Source organism: Festucalex cinctus, chromosome 1 (genome assembly GCF_051991245.1).
Source record: "Festucalex cinctus isolate MCC-2025b chromosome 1, RoL_Fcin_1.0, whole genome shotgun sequence".
NCBI lineage: Eukaryota > Metazoa > Chordata > Actinopteri > Syngnathiformes > Syngnathidae > Festucalex > Festucalex cinctus.
The window spans coordinates 47,441,490-47,465,775 of record NC_135411.1 but is presented as its reverse complement, the minus strand read 5'-3'; the positions used below and the strand labels follow the sequence as shown (position 1 = coordinate 47,465,775).

General features: G+C 42.1%; 1 protein-coding gene across 2 annotated transcripts in view; it reads left to right on the top strand.

The window, feature by feature from the left end:
- xylt2 (xylosyltransferase II) overlaps positions 1-24,286 on the top strand; it is a 29,561-nt gene that overhangs the window by 2,695 nt on the left and 2,580 nt on the right. For both annotated transcript variants that reach the window (XR_013287560.1, XM_077538872.1), the window contains exons 2-10: positions 5,977-6,520; positions 14,158-14,333; positions 19,055-19,257; positions 19,648-19,728; positions 20,477-20,693; positions 21,709-21,885; positions 21,952-22,208; positions 22,320-22,515; positions 22,658-22,991. Coding sequence is in view for 1 of the 2 variants with exons in the window: in XM_077538872.1 (XP_077394998.1) it covers positions 5,977-6,520; positions 14,158-14,333; positions 19,055-19,257; positions 19,648-19,728; positions 20,477-20,693; positions 21,709-21,885; positions 21,952-22,208; positions 22,320-22,515; positions 22,658-22,991 (2,185 nt within the window). In the remaining variant the exon portion in view is untranslated. The remainder of the gene's footprint in view (positions 1-5,976; positions 6,521-14,157; positions 14,334-19,054; positions 19,258-19,647; positions 19,729-20,476; positions 20,694-21,708; positions 21,886-21,951; positions 22,209-22,319; positions 22,516-22,657; positions 22,992-24,286) is intronic.

Sequence of the window (24,286 nt, the reverse complement as noted above, 5' to 3'; positions counted from 1 at the left end):
GTTCTAAAACCAAACTGGCTCTTGCTTAATTAAGATATTGTGTTTAATGAATTTGTCTAATCGGGCTATAAACAATTTCTCTAATATCTTTGAAAACTGTGGAACCATTGATACTGGTCTGGTGTGGGGAAATCATGTTTACCATAATTTTTATAAATTGGAATTACTTTTAACTATTTTCACATTATTAAGAAACACCCCTGAGGAAAATAAAAGATCGCAAATGTATGTAAAATGGTCAATAAGAAAATGGATGGAACTAGTTCAATTATATCCTTTACCAATACCATGTTTATCTACTGTACTGTACTGTACTGTATATAGTCAGTGAATCGCTTACTTGCACAACGTTTTACAATATTCAGTATTTATTCTTTTTCTCTCTTACCAAGCAAATCTTAGCCACATTATCCATTATTGTAGTTACATTTGCGTTGCCTTTTACATAGTGGATATGTTTGCTGTAAGTGCTCGTGAATAACCTGAGATAAGATCATCATTTTTAACATACACTTTTTGTGAGATTTTTGTTTGGTGGTGAGCCATGAGATTTTTGTAATGTTAAATTAAATATGTGCCTTGTCTCAAAAAAGGATGAAAAACACTGCTATAAATTAGAGAGAGGCCGATAATCGGGGCCGATATTTGACATATTGGTACATATCGGTATCGGTCTGTTTTATTAATCTGACGGCCGATATGAGCGATCCATTTAAAACTCCGTCTTTTCGCTTCGAATGCAGCCCAGAGCGTCTCTGTCTGTTATGGAGTCCAACTCCAGCAATGTAACGCCCATAGCAGCATTTGATTGGTTAGCCGTGCAAGAGCCAGAACCAATCAGTAGTGTATGCCGTGTATCACAGTAGACGGTCACACACGCGCCCACGGACACAACGCGAGACACACATGCTTCGAAGGTAAGTTAAAAGAGAAGAGACTCCGCCGATCGTTTCACCATGATAAGCTAAACACATTGAATTATGTTGTGTATTAAATGCACTATATGAATGGAGCTGCATTGCCTTGCATTGAATCCCCGCTAGCTAACAGTGGTGTGTTCAGCTTAGCATGTAGGCTAACACCCAGTAGCTAATTCGCTACTTGAACTACTCGGGGAGGGAATCACACACATTTTCACTTAATTAAGTAAATAATGTTTGTTAGAAAGGTTCCAAATATTAACAGTTGTCATTATTATATTGTCTAGTTCCATGTTAAGAGTAGAGTAACGTCATTATATTTACCTCTCGTGACGCACACATTGCATTCTGGGTCAGTCCACTACTTGTTGCATAGCGGTTATTATGCAGTGAGATGCCACAGTGACACTAAATAGCGTTTAGTTACTTTATATTGTGTTTATTTGTCGCACTGGTTTGCCATTGTGTGCCTTAAGCTTCGACGTCGATTTGATTGACAGCTCGTTGTGCACCTCGTTAAAGTCCGCTCCGTAACAAATTAAGTGTCTCAAACACCGTTTAACTACACGAACGTGTTCTCTTCCGTATGTTTGGCATTAGTAGAGAAGTGCACTAAAGTATAGTGTGCTTATTTGCTCGTTTTGTCTCTCTTTTCACGTCATGTCTGCCGTCATTTGGGACATTATCCTCTCAATGGATGCCACTAATATGTAACATCTACGGCCGTACACGGCTGCAATTAATGTTCAGTGATGTAATTTCGTTGCGTGCATCATACTTTGAATAATGAGCTCATGTTTGGTGTGTTGTATAACTTTCTCGTGTGTTAGTAACTATTCATGTGGACAGCTAAGATAGTGCTTGTTAATGTGAATTAGCAATGTTGCAGCCCAGTTATTACTTAGACAAGTACATCTGTGCCATTAAGTGATACAGTACAGTACAGTAGTGAGAGAATAGTGTGCCCATATACACACACGTGTCTATAAGTGTAAAACCCATTAAACAGCAGAAACTGGCAGCGGTCCACCGCAACAATGTCTGTTTAACCAAGTTATTCTTACTATTATTATAACCAAGTTATTTTACTCGACCTTTTTCTGCGTTGATTGGGGCATCCTAAGTGGCAGTAAACTACATGATGAAGTGTCTTTTGACAGTTCTCTTGTAGAGAGGAGTAGCATGATATTGCTGTTCTCGATTTAAGATCCTCAGCTTATCAAAACTGTCTATATGGTAACAATAACAATAATCATAATAAGGTCTACAAGAACTGTATGGTGTTCAGGGATGAATAGTTTTTCTCATGGAATTTATTTATTTATTTTTGCTGTAGTAATAAGTAATGCCACAGCTGATGCACATTTTGAATGACAGGGTTCCTCCTATTACTTCAAAATATAAAAATATAACATTTATAGAATAAAACTACAAGTATCCCAAATGCTATAAAAGGTAATGTCACATTGGCCCCCACATTTAACTCCCCCCGCCACCAACGTCTTATTGCAGATAGAAGGATGTAAAATGAAAAGTGTAGTGTGAGAATCCATTGTAAAGAACGGTTAGGGTTTGCATTATTCAAAAATTTGGTGCCAACATTTTAACTTTTACTGCAAATGAATATCGGCTTCAAATATCGGTTATCTGCCTCCTTGACTACCGATAATCGGAATCGGTATCGGCCCTGAAGAAAGCATATCAGTCTATCTCTACTATAAATTGTCCATAGGTGTGAATGGTTGTTTGTCTATGCGTACGTACCCTGCGAATTGACTGGACTTGGGCATCCCTGGGTTAAAGGATTCTTTTTTTGATTATATTTTTTCAACATGGGTTTCATTGTCCACAAGTTACATAGACATCCTTTTGGAAAAAAAGGAGCCATTTTGGTGTTCCCGAAATTACCGTACGTACACCCTGTCATTGTGCCGCTGTACAGTATGAAGCACTCGAACAATATCAGTGAGATTACGTCCAGCATTTTGTCTTTTGTTTATCAGTGGAGATTAATGGAGTTATGTTGTAAAAATAATGTGTGTTGCTGGATGTTGTAAAGCTGAACATGCCCATTTTATCATGATGAAATATCAATTGATTTAAAAACTTTTAGAACTCTGAAATGTAGTTGTTAAGCAATCCAGAGTCATGTTGTGAAGTGGTCCACAATGAGTGCATACATTGATAACATTACCCAAAATGTCCACCCTGTTATTGTCCACACTGTAAGCAAGCTAGCATAGTTTGCTGTTGTGCATTTTTTTGCTCGTTATTGTAATATGTGACAAATAATATCAAAAAGTGTGTGAACTCATTCACTGTCAACTCCCAACATCTTAAATGATACAAATTACATCAAATATGGAGTTCAATGGAAAATGTAAACCTTGTAAAACAGTGTAGTCTCAAAACATGATGATATTGACTCAAGTTCAATTTCCAGTTTTCTGGTAGTCATCATCATATTTCTCTTCTTCAGGGACAGGTTGGTGTCATTGCTCCCCCTGTACTGTATTTGATACCAAATTTAGAAACTGTTGACAAGGGATTGGTACAGTATTTTATTTAATTGAATCCTGTGGAGTTAAAGTGCTCACTGCTGTTATTGTCACAGCAGGGTAGAAGTGATGTTGATTTATTGTGTTTAACTGCCAGTGCCCCTTCTGCTTTCTGATTAGGTTGCACACAGGTTGAAACATGCGCCAGAAATGGAGACATCCACTCAGAACGGCTGTGATGAGAATGTAGAGGAGGCATTTGGCTTGCTCACCTTTTAAAAATGTCACCCATTGTGTGCTGCCTCGCGTCTCACAAAGACCAGTGATAGTGGTGCCCAGTAGGTCGGTTCTTGGGAGCTGAAGCCATTTTAGGTTTTAGGGTGCCGCTTTTTCCTCAGCTCAAGAAATGTGACACACTGACACAGCTTCATATGTTCCATGTAGGTAGATTATGCTTAGCAATGGGTGTTTGAACAATCAAATTTCAGTTTTAAGATTCATATTAATCCCCGTTCTGTAAAACTCTAATGCAGGTGAGTGCTCCCAGCTTTTTGATCTTTGCATAAACTTGCCTCTTTCATAATGTTATTATTTCATAATATTAAGCGCCCCGTAATAATAACATCAAGTCATAACAGTGTGTTATATTTAAAGCTTTCAAATGAGAGGGGAAAGACTGAAAAGTCGTTATCAGCATTGGCTCGAACTTAACGTTCCGTGCTGCTCTCCGCTTCATAGAATGGCGATGCTGATATGGTTTTCCCCCTCATTAATTGGAAAGCAAAGAGGCTGACTAGCTTGGCTTTGAATCAATACTTTTTGACATGATGGTGTTAATTAAAATCTGTGCAAATGCCTGATAAGGAAAATTGAAACGTTAGCTACATTAGGATGCTCGTCTTTAGTGTGAGAACATTTTGCTCAGGAAAGTGTGTCACGCATTTATTGGTGTTAGAAGGCAAATGTCTCTCAGGCTTTTACTTGGAGACAGCATCAAGCCAGCAAAAACAAAATGTAAGACTTCCTTAAATGATGCTAGCCTATTTCCACTCAAACTTTCTATTCATCTTCATCGTCATAAACCTTTCAGGTAGCAATTTCATGTGATACTTGTTGTTAAACAGAATTAATTGTTCTTTCTTTCTACTGCTGTTATGGATTTTAGAAAGAGGTTGTGATTGTATGTGACCGTGCTGTATTTGCTGGCAACTGGCTTACTGGCAGACGAGTGTATGATTTGGCTCCTTGTCCCACCACACAGTTCTGGTCTCTCGCCTGCTTCTGTCATCCTTGGGCTGTAAGCCCACCAGTTGTGGGAGGCGAGGCAGCTCGGGTCCTGCCACATCGACTGTGTGACAGAAGCACAAAACTCTCTGCCCATTTCCTTGCAGTCCGTCTTCCCCTTTGAGCACATACATCTTTGAATTACCTTATAGTGCAACATATCAAGTTGCCCAAAATATTATTTGTATTCTATTTTTGATTGATTTCCACTAGGTAGCGCAGATTACCTCCACTTCCTGAACAATGCTTGAAATCGATATACAGTGAAACTAACAAAGTACAGTGACATTTTAGGGAAGTAGAAATTCCTTTTACTTATATTAAGATGTGGCTGTCTCATACATAGCATAAATCATGAAGCATGAATTTTCATCCTGAAGGCTAATCATATCGTAGGGTGTCTTTGAATGTATATTTGATGGTGGAGCTCCCTGAGTTTTAATTTCAAGCTGTTAAAATTGTTGAGGTTTGCATGCCTGTCCCATGCATGTGTGGAATGTGTGTGAACACGTCACAAGCGTGTAATTCCCCCACCGCGCAATCTTTGGCACCGGGGGCTGGCTGAGCTTTCTGCAGTGATTCATAGGGCTTGTTATGTCTTTCGCTGTTTGTGCCTATCTCCCAAAATGTTTGTGCAGATTAGCTGAAAAGATCAACTACGTTAAAAATAGCTCTTTGTGGTGATGACTAATGTGGACTTTTTAGGTTTACTGGCATCATTAAACTTTGTTTTTCAATATTCCATTTTGCTTAACTCATTCACTTGCTGCAGCACTGGCTGTTTTACTGGATTTTCAATGATTTTGAAAGGCCCACAGAATATTGTGTTCCATTGCTATAAAAACATGGAACCTACCAAAAGAAAGATTAGAGTCCCTTCTTTCATCAGAAAAAAAGTATATTTCTGTCTGTTTCCATTTTGCAGCGGTTAGCATCAGAATATAGCTAAGTTTCATCATTATTCACAAATCTGTTTAAAACAGTGGGGAAAATAGCTTTTTGCAACATGGTCAATCTCTTATACTCTACTGCCACCTGCTGGCCGTTTTTGTAATAACTACCATTGCTTTAAACATTCTCTTCAGTTCAGAGGCTGCATCAAAGTCTTATGTATGCTCTAGCATAAAAAAAAAAACATAAAACATGAATACATCTTTTTAAAATAGAACGTACTAATACGTTTTTGGGAGCAAATGAGTTAATTGTGAATGGGCGGGTAGAATTTGTACGTTATGATTTACCTCTTTTCACTCACTCTCAACTTTTTTCCATAGAAAAAAACAAGACGGTCTAAACTGCCCGACAACAGCAGCCAGGACCAGAAGAGGGATGGCACAATTTTCGAGAAACACAACCCGTTGTCTGGGAGTAACAAGGGCCGATGGAAGGGCAGGCTGGAAAGGACAGGAGGCACAGCAACCAGTGCACTAAGAAAAGGGACCAGCCGAAGACAAGGAAAGCCGGGAATCAGGCAGAAGAATCCCCTCGAGCAGGGGCAAACGGGCACGGGTTTGGACGGTGTAGCGCCCCATGACCCATCCAGTAACTTAAGTGCTATGCGAGGTGGTGCCGATGGGTTGATGGCTGCCAGGTTGCCAGCCGCTGCCTTACCAGGGGAGCCGGGCAGCTTGGACGGAGCACAGCAATCCCCCAGCAGTGATTTTGAGCCCAAATGCGATATCATCGGTAAGGATGCCTGGTCTGCCCTGCATCGTGCGGGCTCACAGCAGTGTCGCCAGGAAATCGCCAACATTGTGTGCCTGCATCAGGCTGGGCAGCTCATGCCAGATGCTCTACCGCAGTTCTGCCCCCAAGTTGGTGAGAAGCCGCCACACTATGCTCAATTATCTTACCAATTGTGTGTGTTAGGCAGGTTGTCTACGCCATTTTAATTCATGACAAACTAATGCAATGTTGTTTTAACAACAAAATGTCATGCCACGTAGCACTGCATTTAGTTAAGTGGAGTTGTAGCATACAACTGTAGAATATTTCACGTTTTTATTAGGAATATTGTTTCTCTACAGAAAAGGATTATGGCCAGTGAAGAGGGGGGGGAAAGGGTTGGCAGGATTCTTACTTTAATCTCAGAATTCTTTATCACTTTAATCTTAGAATTCTGACTATAATCTCAGAATTCTGACTTTAATCTCAGAATTCTGATTTTAATCTAAGAATTCTGACTTTAAAGTGAGAATTCTGACTTTAATCTCATAATTCTTCTTTATTCTCAGTTCTCAATTCTGACTTTAGTCAGAATTCTGACTTTAATCTCGTAATTCTCTATCATTTTAATTTCAGAATTTGACTTTAAAGTGAGAATTCTGACTTTCATCTAAAAATTCTGACTTTTATTTCAGAATTTAAAAGACTTTAAATTCAGAATTCTTAGATTAAAGTCAGAACTCTGAGATTAAAATCAGAATTATGGGATTAAAGTGATAAAGAATTCTTACTTTAATCTCAGAATTCTGACTTCAATCTTAAGAATTCTGACTTCATAGTAAGAATTCTGATTTATAATTCTGACTAATCTCAGAATTCTGATTTTAAAGTGAAAATTCTGACTTTAATCTCAAAATTCTCTATCATTTTAGTCTCAGAATTCTGACTTTAAAGGTCAGAATTCTGACTTTGTGATATAGAGCTATGAATTGTGTGGGGAAGTCGGAAAAGAAAGTCAGAATTCTCACTTTAAAGGAACAGTTCGGCTTTTTTGACATGAATCTCTATTCATCTCATCTCATCCTCACCTCCAGTGTGTGCGATCATCACTGATTTACCCCTGACAGCGTTCTGTGACACGAGTTCTGGTCCGGTGTTGATTGAGAGGACAGTAGTCCGGCAAGTTGACTTGGGTCATGGAAATAAAGCGTTTATCTTGTAAAAGCAATTTGTATTCAAAAGAGTGATACATTTGCACACTAAACTCCTTTCTGAAAAAACTCATTTACCGCCGGGCACGACTTTTCTTTTTTTTTTTTGAACACTTTATTTGTAATTTTCCATTATCACATAAAACAATCTTATCCACCAAGTAACAAATATGAACAACCCCAACAAAAACAGATCAGGTTCCATATTGGACTTACATAATAGAAATACACACAAACACACACACACACACACACACAAAAATACACTTTATAGCTGTTATAGACGTAATACAAAGACAGATGATGCAATTCAAGATTTATAGTTCCAGACCAGGTAAATTATTCACATATGTTATTAAAGAGTCCCAGGTTTCGTGGAATTTGTTGATGGATCCGTTGAGGGTACATCTAATCTTTTCCAATTTAAGATTCTGCATAACGTCCCTTATCCAGTGGTGATTCGAGGGAGGATTGGCATCCTTCCATTTGAATAAAATCAAACGTCTGGCTAATAGAGAACAAAAGGCAGTGACCCTCTGTAAGTAAACAGGGGGATCAGATCCCGTTGTGTCAGAAATAAAACCAAAAACAGCAACCAATGGAGATGGTGAAATATGACAAGCATAAGCTTTAGAGAGTACTTCAAAAAAGAAAGACCAAAATGGAACAAGCTTTGGGCATGACCAGAACATATGATACGAAGTAGCAGTAAATCGTTTACATCTTTCACATAAAGGATTTATATTTGGGAATATTCTAGCCAGCCGAGCCCTCGAGAAATGTAATCTATGCAGCACTTTAAATTGTATCAAGGCATGTCTAGAGCATATAGAAGAGGAGTGGACTCTCTTAAGTGCCTTACCCCATTCCTCATCAGACATCTGAGCACCTAAATCAGCTTCCCATTGTTCTCGAATATGCGAAATGGATTGATCACAACATTCCATAATTTGAGAATAAATAAATGATATTCTACCTTTAGTCCGACTATTAACACCTAATAGAGAATCCAAACAGGACGAGGGAGGGAGATCAGGAAAATTAGCAATCTTATTGCGGGCGAAGTCTCTAATCTGCAAATAACGAAAAAATTGATTATTGGTCAGGCCAAATTTTTGCGATAGCTGCTGAAAGCTGGCAAACGTACCACCAATATATAGATCCTTAATACAATGAATACCCTTGCTATACCAGGTTTTGAAACCCTTGTCCCAAAAAGATGGCTGAAAAAGATGGTTGTGTATAAGTGGGGAATAAATAGAGACATTCTGAACACCCAAATATTTTTTGAACTGGGTCAAAATACGTAACGATTGTGTTACAATTACATTATCTTTAATACTGCTAACTAGGGGTGTGAATTGCCTCGTACCTGATGATTCGATTCGTATCACGATTCACAGGTCACGATTCGATTCGATACCGATTAATCCCGATACGAATTTATAAGTCGATTGTTGCGATTTCTTTTCATTCAAATTTAGAAAATACTAATCAGTAAGCTTGTAGAGTGTAAGATTTATATGAAAATGTATTATTTATTTATCTGAAATTTCAGTCTTATAGAGGTTGTAATCTGTTTCATGTTTAAACAGCATTAAAATAAAATATTAAGGCTTAATGTTCCGTTCATATAACATTCTTCCATGCTTAAAGGAAGGCTCCTTTAATTTTACATGTATGGCTTGATTGGCAGTAAATAGTTAGTATAGCTACGAAACATGCATAAGAGCTGAAGAATACACTCCTATATTGATTTATTTAACTTTTTTCAACATAGAAGTACTTCCGTGTTGCAACGCCCCCGAGTGGTGACGTCACTAGTGTGTATACTCGCTTGGGGAACAGTAGTTCACGCAGACATAACAACGAGGAAGACACAAACGTCAGTTATGCCTTACTGTATTGCAAAATTTTGCAAGGCGTCGGCAAGGAAAAACCCGCGAGACCCCCCCCCCCCCCCCCCCCCAAAAAAAAAAAAAAAAAAAAAAAAAAAAGCTACTTGAGTAGACAATGGTTTGTTTGCTAAGTGCTGTCAACCTCCCGAAGGACAAGCAGGCGTGCGCGCAGCGAACATTTCAGGCATGAGGACTTCGAATATATGTTACAATTTGAGATGGGGTACGCCACACGCCTAATACTAAAGCCCAACGCAGTACCGAGTATCTTTAAAGAACCAGACGTGGGAAATAATCAAGCCGATGGAGGAGCCGCAACTGCTAGCAACACGGAGCCTTCACTCTCACAACAGCCGACACAAATCGAGGTCTTACTACGGCCACTGAAAGATCTCGGAGAAGCGAAGCAAATTTAAAGCGAAAGGTAGGCATGTTTCGGGGGTGGGGGGGCATTGGTTATTATACTGCACGGACTGTTTTATTTCATAATTCATTTGAAGGTGGCCAACGCAGGGGCACGTCGGCACGTTACCGTAATGCACAGTATTAACAATCGTTGGGGCGGCTGGCTTGACTTCGTCTTTTCGAGTGGCGGCTGGCCTGACCGCATCGGGACGCTACGCAAAAAAGAAAAAAAAAACAGCTAGGGGAGGTTGGGTGCTGTAACGACGATACATTTAATTTTACTATTTTTTCTTTTTCCTGAAATATTTCGTCAGTTCCACACGTTTTGCATTGCTCGTACTGTGTGTCACTTTACCTGTTGGATATTTGCTCCTCCAAGACTTTTCTTCTTCACATCTTTCATCGCAACCAAAGCTATCCTGAGAATGTCTATTTAGTATTGCCATGTTGAATGTCTGATGTTCCAGGATGCAGTTGAGATTGTCCGCAAGGAACCGATCTTCGAGTTCTTTCATTTCCAGACAGCACACATTCATTAGCGGATTGTCCATTCCTGCAGCTCCCGCACGAGCACCACTCACCCCCCGCCTGATTCACTCGTTCGTCAAAGTTTATTTTGTGCCCGAAAAGACCATCTGGCGCCACAACTTTCACATCCAAGGCAGACTTTCCTTCGGTAGTGTTATTTTGTCGTGTTGGCTCGAAGCGATAAGGTTTAATCCTTCCGGGTTTGACGCTAGATGCACGGCCGCGTTGCATAGTGCTTCCATAGTGTAGCGTTTACACACTAGTGACGTAAACATCCGGGTTATTTAGTCACGTGTAACAAACATGCCGGCGTTCGATTCATTTTAACAATGGTTTAAAAGTTATTAAATGTACATAAAAAAATAATCACGTCACCAAATTAATTATTGAAAAAGTAGCAACTTTTTGCTGCTAAAAATGGATCAATAAGTAAAGTGTCCCTTTAAGGTGTGAATCCTAAAAAAAAAAAAAAAAAAAAAAAAAAAAAAAAATCGATTTTGCCTATTATTGAATCGATTCGAGAATCGCGCGATGTAGTATCGCGATATATCGCCGAATCGATTTTTTTTAACACCCCTACTGCTAACCAGTGAAGGCAATGAGGCACATAGTAAAGCAGGGAGTGAATATCGGCCACAAGTGGACTTTTCAATCTGGAGCCACGCAGGAATTTTATTGTCCCAAACTTTTAACCATAGGGATATGGCATTAAAGTTTGCAGCCCAATAATATGTACGCAAATTTGGAAGAGAAAGCCCCCCTACATCTTTAGGTCTTTCCATAAATTCCTTTCGTATGCGAACTGGTTTATTGTCCCATATAAAAGAGGAAATAATTTGATTCAGGCTCTTGAAAAAAGATTGTGGTATGAATACAGGCAGTGCCTGAAACAAGTACAAAAACTTCGGGACAATATTCATCTTTACAGAATTTGCTCTGCCAATCAGGGAGAGCGGCAATATAGACCATCTTTTAATATCCTGTTTGCACTGCTCAAGCAAAGGGATGAAATTTGTTTTGAATAGATTATAATGAGATTTGGTGACTTTTACACCCAAGTATGTAAAGGATGAGGAAGACAACTTAAATGGGGGGCACGACTTTTCTGTTCGTTCGTATCACTGCGCGGCGCCCTGTAGACAGCTGATCGACGCGCTGCAGACAGCTGATCCGCACGGCTTCCGCCTTCGAAAAGACAAACAACGTATAGGCTCTCACTAATGACTTTTTTAAAAATCGACTCTACTTCTCATATTTTTAACGACTAATCGACTTTTTATTATTATTATTATTATTATTATTTACATTTTTATTTTTTTTTATTTTTTAAAGATTTGAGGCCGCAAATGTTGAACAAGTGTTGAATTGAGTGGATAATCTGTATATAAAATCCATTGTTCCTTATATTTCCTGTACAATAATAGTCTTAGTTAATTTAGTGTAACTGCGGCGCGCCCGCACGCAGCCTCGCACGCACGCACGCACATACACACATACATACATACATACATACATACACTTCCCTTCATTTCAATGTTGTAGGCGATGGTTGTTGTTTGTTTGTTATAGGGGTGTGAATTGCCTAGTACCTGACGATTCGATTCGTATCACGATTCACAGGTCGATTCGATACCGATTAATCCCGATACGAATTTACAAGTCGATTGTTGCGATTTTTTTCATTCAAATTTAGAAAATACTAATCAGTAAGCTTGTAGAGTGTAAGATTTATATGAAAATGTATTATTTATTTATCTGAAATTTCAGTCTTATAGAGGTTGTAATCTGTTTCATGTTTTGAACAGCATTAAAATAAAATATTAAGGCTTCATGTTCCGTTCATATAACATTCTTCCATGCTCAAGGTGTGAATCCTAAAAAAAAAAAAAAAAATCGATTCTGCCGATTATTGAATCGATTCGAGAATCGCGCGATGTAGTATCGCGATATATCGCCGAATCGATTTTTTTTAACACCCCTAGTTTGTTAGTTGTTTGCCGTGACCAGCAGCTGATCACCGAGTGTTATTTTGTCACGCCGATGTTTTTTATTTATTTATTTATGTATGTATTTATTTATTTATTTATTTATTTTTTTTTTTTAACGCCGAGGGGAACAAGCTCTTCTTTCGCGACCAAGATGACGTGGCTTTGCGATTCAAGCCGTGTTTGTGAGGGGGTTATTCTGTCACGGTGAGTGTAAAACTTTGCCTACGTTACCGTGAAACGCTAACTCCCCGTGAAATGTGTTTGACTCGACAAAACGGCCATCACGACGCCGCAACGAACTGGTCGTGCACATTTGTGTTATTCATATACACTTGTGAATGTCTATAAGTAACCGTGGTATTCACGGCAGGCCAAGAATTTTCGTTCCGAGTGTTCACGGCAAAATAACGCTCGCAGGAGATTTGACGGTCGCAGCGAAATAAATAACTGCTGACTAATAGAAAGTGACTGTCACACAATTAAGCAGCTGCCAAGTGCCACACGAGGGAGCGAACTAAATGACAATAATATTACAAGTATTTCTGTAACATTATTGTTGCGTTTACCTTTGTCTATCCGTGATGCGCTGAATCCATGTTATTGCTCCGGTATCCATGAACCGTGGCATCGTTTTGGCCGTCCCATTCACTCGGCAGTCATGCTGCTGTACTGATCCATGAGCGTTTAAAAGTCCTGGTGTATCTTTGCAGCTTTTACAGACTTTTTGAGGGTCGTGTGAGCATTTTAGCTGTTCACCTCACCAACCAAGCTTGGCAGTAATAACGTGCATGGTGGCTTGGTGACTCCGATTCAAAGTCGTGCTCTCTTCCTCTCCTAAATGTTTAGAAGAGCCTGTACCTCTGTCCTCTTATCCATTCGCTTTTCCTCCATTTTAAAATAGTGCAACCAATGAGGACATAATCTTAACTAATAAATATTGTAAATACTGTACGAGTGTACATGTACGCTTGCAGTAAAAGAACTGTATGCGCAATTAGGCTAATGGCGGTGTGCAACACACCTCCAAATTCAAACAACCAATCAGACCACCCAAACAGAAGTCATTTAAAAAATAAATAAATAAATAAATAAATATTACTCTGTCCGCCTTCTTCTGACTGAAGTTCGCAACACACTGCGCGGCGGCATAAAAGGTCCGTGTGAAACATGGACGGCGACAGCGCAAACATGGTTCTGGGCGGAGCGTCGACTTAAATTTTTCCAGTTGACCTATTTTTAAAGTTGACTTTTTTTTTCCCAGCCGTATGCAGGGCCGTATGCAGGGCGCCTTGCAGTGATACGAACGAACAGAAAAGTAGTGCCTGGCGGTAATGGCGTCTGACTTTTTTTCAGAAAAGGAGTTTAATGATGCAAATGTATCACTCTTTTGAACACTAATTGTTTTTAGAAGATAAACGCTTTATTTCCGTGACCCAAGTCAACTTGCCGGAGTACTGTCCTCTCGACCAACACTGGACCAGAACTCGTGTTACAGAACGCTGTCAAGGGTAAGTCAGTGATGATCGCACACACTGGAGGTGAGGATTAAATAGAGATTCATGTCAAAAAATCCAAACTGTTCTTTAAAGTGAGTATTCTGAGAAGTTGAGCTCTCACTTTAAAGTCAGAATGCTGAGAAAAGAATAAAGTCAGAATCCAGCCAACATTTTTTTTTTCTTTTCACTGGACCTAATCCTCTTCCGTATTTCTCAAAGTCAAAAGCGCCATTTTTTTTTTTTTTTTATGTCCTCCTTCATTAGGTGTATCAAGTGCTGTTCAGTCAGCTGGTGAGCTGGACAACAGCCTGGCCAACGTAGAGAATCCTGTCCGTGTGGTTTTTGTCTTGATGGTGCACGGCCGCTCTGTACGGCAGCTCAAGCGGCTCATTAAAGCGATATACCACTGGGACCACTACTACTACATCCATGTCGACAAGGTAAGAAGATCAGGAGACTTTACTGACATGTAAAACATAGCACAATTTTAATAAAATAGTATGAAAGTGATTCCTCTGGGTAGGGCTGGGCAAAAAAAGATAAAATCTCTGTTTTTTTTTTTTCAGTCATTCAGGACAATTATGATTTTAATCTATTTTAAGATAATAAACAGACAAAAAAAACTATTTAAAATTAAATGTTTCATCCATCCATCCATCCATCTTCTTCCGCTTATCCGGGGTCGGGTCGCGGGGGCAGCAGCTTCAGGAGGGAAACCCAGACTTCCCTCTCCCCAGCCACTTCAACCAGCTCCTCCGGTGGGATCCCAAGGCGTTCCCAGGCCAGCCGAGAGACATAGTCTCTCCAGCGTGTCCTGGGTCATCCCCGGGGCCTCCCGCTGGTGGGACATGCCCGGAACACCTCCCCAGGGAGGCGTCCAGGAGGCATCCGAACCAGATGCCCGAGCCACCTCAACTGGCTCCTCTCAACGCGGAGGAGCAGCGGCTCGACTCTGAGTCCCTCCCGGATGACCGAGCTTCTCACCCAATCTCTAAGGGAGAGCCCGGACACCCTGCGGAGGAAACTCATTTCGGTCGCTTGTATCCGGGATCTCGTTCTTTCGGTCACGACCCACAGCTCGTGACCATAGGTGAGGGTTGGAACGTAGATCGACCGGTAAATCGAGAGCTTTGCCTTTTGGCTCAGCTCTTTCTTCACCATGACGGACCGATACAGAGTCCGCATCACTGCAGACGCTGCACCGATCCGCCTGTCGATCTCCCGCTCCATCCCACCCTCACTCGTGAACAAGACCCCAAGATACTTGAACTCCTCCACTTGGGGCAGGACCTCATCCCCGACCTGAAGACGACACCCCACCCTTTTCCGACTGAGGACCATGGTCTCGGATTTGGAGGTGCTGATCCTCATCCCAACCGCTTCACACTCAGCTGCGAACCGCTCCAGTGAGAGTTGGAGGCCCCGGCTTGATGAAGCCAACAGCACCACATCATCTGCAAAGAGCAGAGATGCAATGCTGAGGCCACCAAACCGGAACCCCTCAACGCCTCGGCTGCGCCTAGAAATTCTGTCCATAAAAGTTATGAACAGAATCGGTGACAAAGGGCAACCTTGGCGGAGTCCAACCCTCACCGGAAACGAATCCGACTTATTGCGGGCAATGCGGACCAAACTCTGACAACGGTCGTACAGGGACCGAATAGCCCGTATCAGGGGGCTCGGTACCCCGTACTCTCGAAGCACCCCCCCACAGGACTCCCCGAGGGACACGGTCGAACGCCTTCTCCAAATCCACAAAACACATGGTTGACTGGACTGGTTGAGCGAACTCCCACGCACCCTCAAGGATCCTGCTGAGGGTGTAGAGCTGGTCCACTGTTCCACGGCCAGGACGAAAACCACACTGCTCCTCCTGAATCCGAGATTCGACCTCCCGACGGACCCTCCTCTCCAGCACCCCTGAATAGACCTTACCAGGGAAGCTGAGGAGTGTGATCCCTCTGTAGTTGGAACACACCGTCCGGTCCCCCTTCTTAAAAAGGGGGACCACCACCCCGGTCTGCCAATCCAGAGGCACTGTCCCCGATGTCCACACGATGTTGTCGAGGTGTCTCAACCAGGACAGCCCCACAACATCCAGAGTCTTTAGGAACTCCGGGCGGATCTCATCCACCCCCGGGGCCCTGCCACCGAGGAGCTTTCCAACCACCTCAGTGACTTCGACCCCAGAGACAGGAGAGCCCACCTCAGAGTACCCAGGCTCTGCTTCCTCAAAGGAAGACCTGTCGGTGGAATTGTGGAGGTCTTCGAAGTATTCCCCCCACCGCTTCACGACGTCCCGAGTCGAGGTCAGCAGCACCCCATCGCCACTATACACAGTGTTAATGGTGCACTGCTTTCCCCTCCTGAGACGCCGGATGGTGGACCAGAATTTCTTCAAAGCCGTCCGGAAGTCGTTTTCCATGGCCTCACCGAACTCCTCCCATGTCCGAGTTTTTGCCTCAGCAACCGCCGAAGCCGCGTTCCGCTTGGCCATCCGGTACCTGTCAGCTGCCTCCGGAGTCCCACAGGCCAAAATGGCCCGATAGGACTCATTCTTCAGCTTGACGGCATCCCTTACCGCTGGTGTCCACCAGCGGGTTCGAGGATTGCCGCCGCGACAGGCACCGACCACCTTACGGCCACAGCTCCGACCGGCCGCCTCAACAATGGAGGCGCGGAACATGGCCCATTCGGACTCAATGTCCCCCGCCTCCCCCGAGACAAGGGAGAAGCTCTGCCGGAGGTGGGCATTGAAACTCTTTCTGACAGGGTCGGGCCGGCATCTTCCCCCACCATCGGAGCCAACACACCACCAGGTGGTGATCAGTTGACAGCTCCGCCCCTCTCTTCACCCGAGTGTCCAAAACATGCGGCCGCAAATCCGATGACACGACTACAAAGTCGATCATCGAACTGCGGCCTCGGGTGTCCTGGTGCCAAGTGCACATATGGACACCCTTATGTTTGAACATGGTGTTCGTTATGGACAAACCGTGATGAGCACAGAAGTCCAATAACAGAACACCGCTCGGGTTCCGATCAGGGGGGCCGTTCCTCCCAATCACGCCCCTCCAGGTCTCACTGTCATTCCCCACGTGAGCGTTGAAGTCCCCCAGCAGGACGAGGGAGTCCCCAGGGGGAGCGCTCCCCAGCACACCCTCCAAGGACTCCAAAAAGGGTGGGTACTCTGAACTGCTGTTTGGTGCATATGCACAAACAACTGTCAGGACACGTCCCCCCACCCGAAGGCGGAGGGATGCTACCCTCTCATCTACTGGGGTGAACCCCAAAGTACAGGCGCCGAGCCAGGGGGCAATAAGTATGCCCACACCTGCTCTGCGCCTCTCACCGTGGGCGACCAGAGTGGAAGAGAGTCCAACCCCTCTCGAGAAGACTGGTACCAGAGCTCAAGCCGTGTGTGGAGGCGAGTCCGACTATGTCTAGTCGGAACAGCTCGGCCTCACACACCAGCTCGGGCTCCTTCCCTGCCAGAGAGGTGACATTCCATGTCCCGAGAGCCAGCTTCTGTAGCCGGGGATCGGTCCGCAGAGGTCTCCGCCTTTGGCTGCCACCCAGCCTGCTCTGCACACGACCCCTTTGGCCCCTCCCACCGGTGGTGAGCCCGTGGGAAGGGGGACCCACGTTGCCTCTTCGGGCTGTGCCCGGCCGGGCCCCATGGGTGCAGGCCCGGCCACCAGGCGCTCGCCAACGAGCCCCGCCTCCAGGCCTGGCTCCAGAGGGGGGCCCCGGTGACCCGCGTCCGGGCAAGGGAAACGTGCTTCCATTTATATCACTCATCATAAGGGGTCTTCTGAGCCGTGCTTAGTCTGGCCCCTCACCTAGGACCTGTTTGCCATGGGTGACCCTGCCAGGGGCATAAAGCCCCAGACAACATAGCGCCTAGGATCATTGGGACACGCAAACCCCTCCACCACGTTAAGGTGCCGGCTCACGGAGGGGTAAATGTTTCATTAATTAAAAAATAATTCTTGTTCAAAATGTTCAGAGAAAGATAATATATAATGATTCTAAATCAGTTTTAACATAAACTTAACATTGGTTGTTTGTGCTTTAAATGCCACAATTAAGTAGTTGGTAGCTATTGTAAATATGTCTTTAAACCACCCGTCCAGCACTGGGCAAAAATACAACTCTCAAAAACATTTGGATGGCACTGAACATAAGAACAACAACTTTTAATACTCCACTAGACAAAACTCGATTTTAGGATTTAGCAAATTTTCAATGACTCAGTTTTTTATAATGACCATTAATCAAATTAATTGATGTATTGCCCAGCCTAACCTCTGGGCAAGTTAACACTACAATATTGTTGGCCACTTTTCTTGGTGTCAGCTTTAACTGAGTTCAAAAATGTGTTTACCTGCCACTGATGTTATTATGTAGGTTGCATTTATCCTACAGGTCTGTCTAACAGCATGGGTGAGGGGATTAGAATAAAGGGATGTTATTCTTAGCAGCTGGATTTAGTGAACATCACGTGCTGTTGGAATTCAAAAGGCCAACCTGTAGCTAGTTGTGAGACCAATATTTGTAGCATACAACATTGCACTACCTTTTATAAGTTACAGCAGTATTTAGTATTTATTTATTTAATTTATCTGGGGGGGGGGGGGGGAGATCTGCAGTTTCGTGTCTGTTTTATTTAAGATGTCTAGCTTTACTAATCAATTTGTGCACCCAAATGTTTAATTTCTTGAAACTGCTTATCACACCAGAAACTTTAATTAGGTGTGTTGGTCTGGAAATAAGCTGCTGTTAATTCAGCAAATGTAACTGCAATGTGATGTATTTTTAGTTGTGACTCATACAGTTCTAAGACAGTGATAGTGGTTACACATGCATATTTGTTCCCCACTTCTGACTAATCCCCTGTTGAGCAGTTTTTCCTTAGCCTGAATTCTGATGATTTAGCCTAACATCACTTTGACAAGGGAATGCATTGTACTACTTTTCGATTTCTGACTATTTATAGTGTTATGATTTATGTTTAGTGTTGTAACATTTCATTCCAATGTAATGTGTGTACATCATTTTGCCGTGGTAATATGTGTTAACATGAACCAGCTTTTGTGTGTTTGTCCTCAAAACATGTCCTCATTTGCACTTTTGACCTCATGATCGGAACACCTTCCAGCGGTCAGGCTACATGCATCGGGAGGTCCTCCAAATAGCCCAGCAGTACCCCAATATACGTGCGACGCCCTGGAGAATGGTGACCATCTGGGGTGGTGCCAGCCTGCTGAAGGCGTACCTGCGCAGCATGCAGGACCTCCTGTCCATGCTGGACTGGAAGTGGGATTTTTTCATCAATCTCAGCGGCACGGACTTTCCCACCAGGTTCGTTGGTCAGCCAAGTTTATATAAAAAACAAAAACAATGCAATGCAAATATGTTATAACCCCTACAATAACCTGCAAAATAGCAAGTCTCTGTAAAGCTTTGTGGTTTGTTTCATCTTCTAATTTTCCTTGTGTATCTTCCTCATTTGTGAATTTTGAGTGCTACGCAGTGATTGTGATTCAACTCCTCATTTGGAATACAAAATGTAACAGATTTTTGGGAGAAGTCACCCTTAGGGCTGACAGTTAATTTAGTCAATCTCTGATATATAGTTTCCATGAAAAAGCTGTTCCTTTCATGAATGTACAATCACCAACACACCACATTCCAAAGATGTATTATTTTGGTTCTTCACTGAATGCTCTTGTTCTTTTTGTTGTGCTACAGGACTAATGATGAGCTGGTGGCCTTTTTATCACAGCACAGAGACAAGAACTTCCTCAAGTCCCATGGCAGAGAGAACGCCCGGTGAGGCTTTGTGTTCAGTCTATAAAACATCAAGACATCAATTTAACTCATTTGCATCCAAAAACGCATACAAACATTCTATTTTAAATATTCCCATGGTCCCAAAAACGTATTTAAAAGTTTTTTTTTTAATGCTAGAACATACAGAAGGCTTTGATGCAGCCTCTGACCTGAAGATATTTCTTAAAGCAATGGTAGTTATTACAAAAAATGGTCAGCAGGTGGCAGCAGAGTATAAGAGATCCAACAGCATTCTGATTAATGTTACGTTTGTAGAATATGAGTTAAACAGCAAAATCCCCTGGTGGCCATTTTGTCACTTGCTGTGGACTGAAAGTGACATCACAGTTGCTCCTCCGTAACGACCACTCACGGCTCAGCTTCAGAAAACCGGAGCGGTGATTGGTCGTTACCTGGGCTGAGCCCTGAGTAACTGTGATATCAACAGCAGGTGACAAAATGGCCGCCCTTTGAGATAGATAAAAATGGGTGGATTGTGCTTATTAACTGTCCACAAACACAATATTAATCAGAATGTTGTGCTTAGACTAGCAGGGCTCCATAGAACATATTGTGAAGATTATTATTATTATTTATTTATTTTATTTTTTTGGTTGGTTCCACTTTAAAATATAAAGTGCTTTCTGAAAGAGTTTAGAATACATGATGGCACTAATCAATGGACAGCAAAAATGTACTAGGACAATTGCTTCCTCAATCAATCAGTGGCACTTGTTTTGTGTTGAAGGTTTATTAAGAAGCAGGGCCTTGATCGTCTGTTTCACGAGTGTGACAACCACATGTGGCGCCTGGGAGAGCGCAGCATCCCAGATGGCCTGGAAGTGTCGGGTGGCTCCGATTGGTTCGCACTCACCCGCCGCTTTGTGGAGTATGTCATCAATTCCCAGGACGAGCTGGTGTCGGGACTCAAGCAGTTCTATTCCTATACTCTGCTCCCCGCTGAGGTGAGTAGGCCCGATTAGGGCCCGACCGATTATAATCGGCCGATTATTGGCCTTCACACATCGGCCAAAACAATCGGCCAATTCGCTCAAATGGCTGATATTTTAAAATGTTATCAAAGAAAACTGAAGTTTGCAATGCTGTGAAAGTACCCTGAATGCACCATTTTGCTTGCGTAGCATTAGCAACTAGAAAGTGTGTAATATATATTATTCTGTTGTCCCTAAGCGTCCTTTTAAGATGTTTAATGACACCTCAGTTGAAGTTAACTGTAAAACTAAACACACAATGTTAAGAATTACATCCAATGTATATTTAAATACAAAACGTGCTTTGTTTTTAAAACATCGCTAACCTAGCGCTATTGCTAATAGCGAAGGGAGGTTCCCATTCAAATGCTAACAGGAAGTTAGCATCGACTCGGAGTGTTTTTCCTTCAAGTAACGAATATCCACACACAAATGCTGTGGGAACACATACCCATAGGTGAGATAACACTACACAGACACACATTCTTCCCTATGTTTGAAAAAATGAGTTATTTTAATAAAATTCAATAGCAACTTTCTTCTGTACTTATTTTGTGTGTATGCCATGGATGCACGGCACCACACTGCCCCCAAGAGACCAAAACGCACATGAGTAGTCATTATTTGTTTTTTGCTTTTTTTCAGTTATGATTATATTAATTTATTCTATTCTTATTTCAATTCCTTAATGTTTTATTTTGTCATTATCCTTTCAAGTTATATTTGCAGTTGATGTTTCAAGGATTCAAAGATTTCCTATTTTTTTTTATTTTATTTTTTTTTTGTCTTAAGATAGGTAATGTGACACTGCTGTGCATTGACCTTGGTATGAAGCTGTTTATCCATGTGGTTGTTGAATTTGATCTATCAGTAAATTTACTGTGAAATCTTATCATACGCCAAGTACCAAGCCTATTCAAACCCAGCTATTTTGCAAAGATGTTCTCAAAGTAACACACAAATCACAGGTCTGTCGTATTGTTCGCAGTCGTTCTTCCACACCGTGCTCGGAAACAGTCACATGTGCGACAGCCTGGTGGACAACAACCTTCGTGTGACCAACTGGAATCGTAAACTGGGCTGCAAATGCCAGTACAAGCACATCGTGGATTGGTGTGGCTGCTCTCCAAATGACTTCAAACCCCAAGACCTCATTCGCATCCAGGTGAGCGAGTCAGACAGCACAAGATGATTAGTTACCACTAATTGCGCTCCTTTTGTTTAACCACAGCAATTGTCCCGACCGACTTTCTTCGCACGCAAATTTGAGTCGTCAGTGAACCAGGAAGCCATTGACATCCTGGACACCCACCTGTATGGCCAGTATGCACCGGGAACTGTTGCCATTAAGGCGTACTGGGAGAACCAGTTTGAGCGGATGGATGGTGTGGGCTCGCTCAGTGACGTGGCGCTCACTGCTCACGCTTCTTTGTTTCGCCTGGGCCTGAAAAGTCTTGCAGCATCTGAGGGCAGAATTGAGGCCTGCAGGTCTGGAAGCTTTATGAATAACAGTGATTCAAATTGATATTTTCTACCTGATTTATTTTTTTAGTTTGCCGTCTGATTTACGCAGTTTTTTTTTCCCCCACATCGAGACAGGTTTGAACCAATTGGCTACCCTCAGTCAGTGCACTTGTACTTCTATGATGACCGCTTTCAAGGGTACTTGATACGTCAGGAGGTTCAGGCTGTGGGGTCAAAGGTCAAGGAGTCAATAGAGACGTGGGTTGTGCCCCACACGCCATTGGTGCTTGAGAAGAATCTTAAGGTGTTTGAAAGGCTCAAAAATATTGAGGTGAGCACACTCTGAGGGGATACTTGTCGAATGTCTTCAACATTGTAGAAAGAAAAAAAAAAAGAATTCTGAGAGAGCTTTGCTGAATATAAACAGCGAAATATGTATTGATCATATAACCCTTGATCCTTTTCCTTAACAGATCGGCACAGAATGGGATCCAAAAGAAAGAATATTTCGTAATTTTGGCAGCATCATAGGTCCTATGGACGAGCCGCTGGCAGTTCAAAAATGGGCTCGCGGGCCCAACCTGACAGCCACTGTGGTGTGGATTGACCCCGCCCAGGTGGTGGCGTCTTCTTATGACATCACGGTGGATGTGGATGCAGAATACACCCAGTACAAGCCACCGCTGCAGCGCCCCCTGCGGCCTGGCATTTGGACAGTACGTGTGTTGAAGCAGTGGGAGCGGGTGGCCCAAGTTCAGTTTCTCATCATGCCCTTAACCTTCAAAGATAAACAGACACTGCGCAAAGGTGAGGCTTACGTAGTATTTCTTTATTTTTTGGCATTTTATTAGTTGCTGTTTTTTGATCAAATCCCATGAATAACCAACATTAATAATTATTTTCTGGTCAGCATCTTGTATGCCGTTTTAAATCAACATGAACGTATGCAATATTTTGATATCTACGCTTTGCCTTTGGGAGAGCCGCAACACATATTCAGGTGTTGTAAAGACTGTAGTTCAAAGAAGAACCACAAGATGGCAGAATGTTCTTTACAATAGCAGCTCTTCCATCCATTGCCTATACCAGTGTTTCTCAACGTTTTTTTGAGCCACGGCAGCACACGTTTTTCGTGGACAAAATCTCAAGCCACACCACCCATAGGGAAAAAAAAACAATAACTAAATTAAAATGACTATAGCGTTTCATTTTTTAAACTTATATCTATTGTATATCATCAAGCAACAACTTGGTTCACATAACATGGAAAAGCGCAAATAATATCTTAAAATCAAAAGTGCAAATATTCTTACAGATACATTAGGCAAATTATAATCAAACTATATAAAAGAAATTGCCAATGCTAAGAAATATGCAATGCTTAATTCTATCATGGCCAACATTGCTGTAATTACTACTCAAATTTCCTTCTCAAAATCATCACCTACCACTTGATCTTTCTGAAAAACATAATTTTGTACACTTTCAATGAAGAAAATATAGTGATATATCTTTGGTTTATAATTCTACACATTTAACTCATTTGCTCCCAAGAACGTATAAATACATTTTATTTTAAATGTTTTAGTGTCCCAAAGACGTATTTATACTTTTTTTTGCGTGTTTGTTTGTTTTTTTAATGCTAGAGCATACAGAAGGCTTTAATGCAGCCTCTCAACTGAAAGAACAGTTGCAGAAATGGTAGTTATTACACAAGCGTCCAGCAGGTGGCAGCAGAGCAAGGAGATCAACCAGGGCCATCTAGAAAAAAAGCTAAATTACTTAGAATTTTAAATAATTTGTGAAAAATGACTAAACCTAGCTATATTCTAATGCTAATTGCTGCAAAGGGAAACAGATTGAAATATACTTTTTTTCCTGATGAAAGAAGAGACTTTAATCTTTCTTTTGGTAGGTTCCATGTTTTTATAGCAATAGAACACAATATTCTGTGGGCCTTGCAAAATCAGTCAAAATCCAGTAAAACAGCCGGGGGCGAACGGGATTGCTTCTGTGAAAATGGCTGGGGGCGAAGGATTAAAGACATGTTTAATGATTGATTTACCTCAGAAAACTGCCTAAGATGCATCATTCACGTACAA